Genomic DNA, 5,776 nt, shown 5'->3' with positions numbered 1-5,776 from the left:
TTTTCTGTAAGTCTCACTTGGCTGTGCCTGGATGGGTTTAAGGGTCGTGGAGTAGCGGCTGAAACCCGAATCCATCTTTGCTCTTTACTTCTTTGGGTTCCTTCTTGGTCTTCCATTACATTGTTTTCACCCCTGTCTGTTTGTTTGTTGTGTGCAGCATATTTCAAAACGTTATGGACAGATTCAGATGAAATTTGGTGGTGAGGTTGGGTGTGTGACAAGGACGAATTGATTAGATTTTTGGTGAAGATTTAGATCAGGATACTAGAATATTTTAAAGTGATTCTTCACCATTGAAAGATAGGGCCAAAACCGATGCATAGCACGATATCTCAAAAAGTTTTGGAAGGATTCAAACGAAACTGGGTGGACATGTGTGTGTGACAAGGACAAATTGATTCGATTTTGGTAAAGATCCGAATCCGGATATGAGATTTTTAAAATTTCAATCGATTCTTCACCATTGAGAGATGGGGCCAAAAACGATGTATCACATGATATTTCAAAATTTATTGGCCCCAATATGTTCTACTTGTTATCTATGTATTGGTTATGATCTTATAGTTTTGAGTTTGAGCCTCCTGTTTCACCGTTAAATAACACCAGGTGAGTTGACTCGGTCTATCATCGTTCTGAGGTTGGCAAAATGAGTGCTAGTTGACTGGAAACACGGGGAACTGCATTCGTGGCAAAGCCATGCTCCCAGCAATGATGCAATTAGCAGACCTAAGCTGCATACAAAATAATAAAATATAACATGCGAACTAATATATGAGCGTATCAAAAGTCCCCAGGTTGTAAGGAGTTGAAAAGAGGAGGGCAGCAGGGTCAGGATTCTGGGAGATGGCAACACGTAAAGGAAGGGAAGGGGAAGTGATTTTCCAAAACTCCACCACATTTTGGCCTTGTGATATAAACATAGCCATTTTGAAGAAAAGGAACGTTTTAAAAGCAGCAAACGATGAAGTGAACACATTCCGTATTCAGCTTTCAATTTGCACACTGTCAAGCCAAGGGACAGCCGCATGAACGAGTTTCCTGCCTCGTACCCACAAGGACACCGGAACAGATGGACTTTTGTGATCAGTCGATAATTGACAAAAGGAACAAGCAAAAGACCAAGTAAAAATATTTATTTTTTTCAGGTAAAAATGCCACTCCTCTCTCTCGACTCTGCATTTTGAAATTAACAACAAATGAACAAAAGGTAAAATGGACGAGCGTGTAGTGCTCCAAGTGGTTTCATGTAAAGAGGGAATAGTGTGGATAAAAGTTTAAATTGGCCTCTCTAAGATTGACATGATCTTAGTTTATGCACATAAAATGTAGGAGGGTGGAGGAGGGAAAAAAAAAAGAGTGCTATTCACAGAAAAGGTGTTGCATGAAAGCACTTACCCCTGTCATTTCGGTCTCGCCTCCCATGGAAAATACGGGACAATTACGGCCCGGTTGTTTGAGGAGAAACCCCAACTTGAACAACTCGACGAAGCAAAAAAACAGGAAGAGTATTGAGCTGGTGTCTGCAGCGATAAACCGATGAGCAATGGCTTGGGGTGAGCTTTGAGATTGATTTTCGTGTGCGAATGTGTGTAATTTGTTATTTTTCATCTTCACTTCCTGTGCCCTGGCACATCCCATCGCCATTGTCACAAGTCGTATTCTAGTTAGCGAAATGCATAACTCCGTGCATGGGTAAAACACGAACTGCGCCTACAAAAAGTACATCTAAGTTGTAACGCACACGGAACCTACGCAGTTTCCCAAGAGGTATATTTAACACTGAGAGGCACCTTAAAGGAAACCATCTTTGTAGTGGAACAGAAGCGGTGTGCTCGAGGCATGCCAATGGGTTGTCCCTCCTTCCAGGATCCATCCAAAAGAGTGGGATCTCCTGTCAGGGCTTACCCGCCGCACCTAAGAAACCCATTTGAAAAACACGGGGCCGAGGTTCGGCCAAGAAGCGTACGAGCACAGCGCGTGATGGATCCCACGTGCGCCACTTCTTCAGACAGTAGTTAAAACTCAGGTATCGACACCCAACGTGACATCATTAGCCGCGCGGTTATACACAAACATCTACAAAGATATGCTACTTTTGAGGTAAAGTCTTATGTTTTGTTGCTGAAGTTGTTCTCTTGTCATTTCAAACAAACGGGTTAGGTATCGGGTGCAATAAGCACCCCATTTGCTGCATTCCGTTATTTCTTAATCCTTTCTAGTATCAAGGCCACACTTGGCTCATATAGGCCAGGAGGATAAATTTATTTTGTTTTTAGAAAAGAACGAAAAATAGAAGTCTTTGGTTGCATAAGAGCTTTCGTTTTCTTTTTTTGGTTTCATTTGCGCTGGTGAGGGTGAAGGCATTAGTTTAAGTTTACTTTTTAAGGTAGCACACTTAATGAGTTAACTGAAGAGTTAAAATGAGGAGGGGGGAACATTTTCTATCACAATACGGTTTTAACAATTTTGGCTTGGCAATAATAAGATGATGTCTTTGGTAATTTTCCAAAACATTTTTGGGGCCAATCAGTGGTCAAAACGCTTTGAAAACTTTTTTTTGGTTAAAAAACATAGCTGATAAAAAACCTGAAACTTAAGAGGAACGTTTTCAAGCAAAGAAAAACAATTAAGGACCATGAAATGTCGAAGCTGAGGAAGAGAAAGCCTTTGTTGTTTCTTTCTCCACCATTTTGTCTTTGGAACTGGACACCTGTCTGTCTGTCTGATAATGGTGCAGCTACGGACTCGTATGTATTCTGCAAAAAGTGAACTCAAATGACGAAAAACAAAACCATATAAAAATTATTGCTGCATCTCTCGTTCTTTCTCAGTCACAAATAATCCATTTTGAACTTCCCTTTTAAGCGTCATGAGCTAACAGGATGAAGAACAGACAGGTAAACAGAAGTGGCACTTTTTCTTTCTTTCACCTAAAGCTAGAAACTCAAAGAGTGGATATTTCTTCCATGTTTTGGCAATAAAGAAAGCTGCGTGGTCAGCCAACGGCATACGCATTGATGGTTTGTTCAAAGTTACGGCGTAGCAACATGTGGGGGAAGCATCTGAAAAAGACCTGGTTCAAAGGGAGCAGAAGTTGGCGATTCGGTGTCCATCTCATTGTCAGGGAAAACCAAGACGCTCTCCAGTGCGCCTGGGCTTTTGATCGATGAAGTGACGAGAGGGATCGGTTCCTCATCCAGATCTAACCCAGATTCATCTTCCACCTCTTCTTGCTCTTCTTCCCTCACGTGCACGGCATCATCCTCTTCTAGGATTTCATCCTGCACCGCATCTTCTTCCTCATCCTCCTGTTGAAGGACCTCCTCCAATTGCTCAACATCCTCAAAATGCTGCACCTCTTCTTCCTCAGGCTCTTCCTCTCTTGTGGCCTCATCACCCTCTGTTAACGGCTCTTCTTTCATGAGCATTGCATGCCTGTTTGTGGAACACACGCACATAACCATTGGTTACTACAGAAGCAGATACATTTTGTTCCTTATTGAACCAACATTGTTTTGTTCAGTCACGACGACTGATTTGTTTAGTTTGTTGGTAATTCAAATGAATGTTAATTCATATAATTAGCTTGACAGTTACTACTTTGATTGACTAACATCTTAATGGACCATCTACATATTATGTATGCAAGGGGGAAGGGCTTGGTGGAGAGGGTAAAATAAATTTTAGAAAAGAAAGGGAAGAGGGTGGATAAGGGAGAGTTAGAAAAGGGGGAGGGTGAAGAGGGAAAGAATAGGAGTAAGGGGAGGGGAGGAGGATTTATGAGGCACGATTGGGAGGTAAAAATTCCACCAATTTTGTGAAAATAATGTTGATTGCTCCAAAGGTTTTTTTTTTTTAAATTGTTCAACCTCTTTTTAGAATAAAGACCATTTAAAAATGAAAACATCATTTAAAAAAACCTTACACTCTAATAGTAAGCTTGAAAACTACGAGGGTGTGTTGAAAAGTAATGCCTCCTATTCTTTTTCTACAAACAGGTAAAGATATTTGAATGGAACAAAGACAGATACTAACATCAATCGTTATTCTACCAAAGTGCTTATTTATTTCTCAACATAATCACCACTGCGCTCCACACTTTTTGCCAACATTCAAGTGGGTTTGTAATGCCGTCACAATGGAATTGTGCATCCTGCTGATTTAACCAGCGCTTCACAACGGCCTTGACATCATCCTTGGAAGAATAATGTTCTCCATGAAGATGTTCTTCAAGTTTGGGAAAGAGATGAAAAGGATTGTAATGGTGTACCCAACTCTCATCTCCAGTTGTCTCATCTTCAGTCAGTCAATCCAACTCTCAACTCCAGTGCTTGACCCCTCACAGCACTGACAACGTCGTGCTGCCCTCTGCCATTTTGACTAATGTAGCACTGAGATATCATCAATTGTTAGAATCATGAAACTTCACACCCAGTGGTGGAAAGAACTAATGTGTGCATTGCACTTTGTTTCATTCCAATATCTTTACCTGTTTTGGAGAAAAAGAATAGGAGGCATTACTTTTCAAACATAGCCTCGTATGTGTACAATTTCATATGGATATAAAATCCCAAGTTATTTATTGAAAAAATATCTAATCCTATCAAAATGACCAAAAACACAAGTTCCCTTTTAAAGATTTGGCTTGATGGATTGGAGCACCAACGCTGTTTCAAGAGTGTGGTACCAATGATGGTGATGACGAATATCATTTGATGACCCCGAGCAGCAGGTTTTTGCAATAGCCATAGTTATTGAAAGTATCGGGGCAAGTGTTATGCTGGGAATTGTCCAGGGTACTGGCGATAACTCACCCACTCTACCTGAAAGTAATGTGGGATTTTAATATCACCAATGACCAATGCTGGTAGACAGGTCCTCCAGCTTAATGAACATTGATACATAGATCACAGTTGGTTCAAACACCAGGTCAACATTTGAACACAGACGAGACAGCTCAAAGGTGAGTTCTATCAGGTACGTAAGTTAATATTTAAGGTGAAAGATGTTATTTGTCTTTTACAATGAAAATGATGGCAGAAGAGCTCAATTGGCAGTATAATTGCTTTTGAACTGTCTGTCGCTGGTTTGAGTCTTCATGGAATGAGTTCTGAATTAAATGAAGTATGAGGAATTGCATCATCTGAAAATTGCATAATTTGCAATGTGAACGTTAACACTTTCATTCCGAAGAACTCCAAATGGTCTCGTACATAAAACAACACTGCAGATATATATATATATATATATATATATATATATATATATATATATATATATATATATATTATTACGTTTGAGGGGGGGTATGCATTCAAAGGGTAATTAGGTATGCCATGCTGTTCGAGTTTACCAGGATCTCGATGTAATAAGTAGCAATTCAGTGGTGATAAGTTGTCTAGTAAATGTTCATTTCTTCAAGGGGGGAAATGATAATTGTCACGTATAAAGATAGGGACACGGGATAGGGTAAGTGTGTCTGCGTAAACCCCTTTTGGTATTCTCTGGAGACTGGCCATGACAACACAGGACAGTGCAGCGGATGGCTCCGCCCCGTGATCACGATTGGCAGAAGGCGACGGCAGTGGGCCAATAAACGGCTCGATTGGAAGTGACGAGGACAGGAGGATAAAAAGGTTCTGTTCGGGGTTGAAAAGGAAGAGGAAGAATATCACAACCAAAAGATCGTGTTTTTTTGGTGTGGAGGCTGTTGCGCGGAGAGCGTCCTTGTTGTTGTGCTGATTCGATCGTGTTCTTGATCGTGTCTTGGAGCCTT

At 40.8% G+C, this 5,776-nt stretch overlaps 1 protein-coding gene across 2 annotated transcripts in view; it reads right to left on the bottom strand.

Moving 5' to 3' along the window:
• Positions 1–1,117: 1,117 nt before the first annotated feature.
• The window catches only part of LOC147032591 (forkhead box protein P1-like), a 175,896-nt gene continuing 171,237 nt past the window's right edge, over positions 1,118–5,776 (bottom strand). For both annotated transcript variants that reach the window (XM_085870331.1, XM_085870330.1), the window contains exon 12: positions 1,118–3,435. In XM_085870331.1, coding sequence (XP_085726457.1) covers positions 3,033–3,435 — 403 coding nt within the window. In that variant the 3' untranslated portion in view covers positions 1,118–3,032. The remainder of the gene's footprint in view (positions 3,436–5,776) is intronic.

This window comes from Eptatretus burgeri, chromosome 2 (genome assembly GCF_056783735.1).
Source record: "Eptatretus burgeri isolate ZD-2024b chromosome 2, Ebu_testis_v1, whole genome shotgun sequence".
Classification (NCBI taxonomy): domain Eukaryota; kingdom Metazoa; phylum Chordata; class Myxini; order Myxiniformes; family Myxinidae; genus Eptatretus; species Eptatretus burgeri.
Note: the sequence above shows the minus strand (reverse complement) of the source record. Positions and strands in the feature narration are given on the sequence as shown.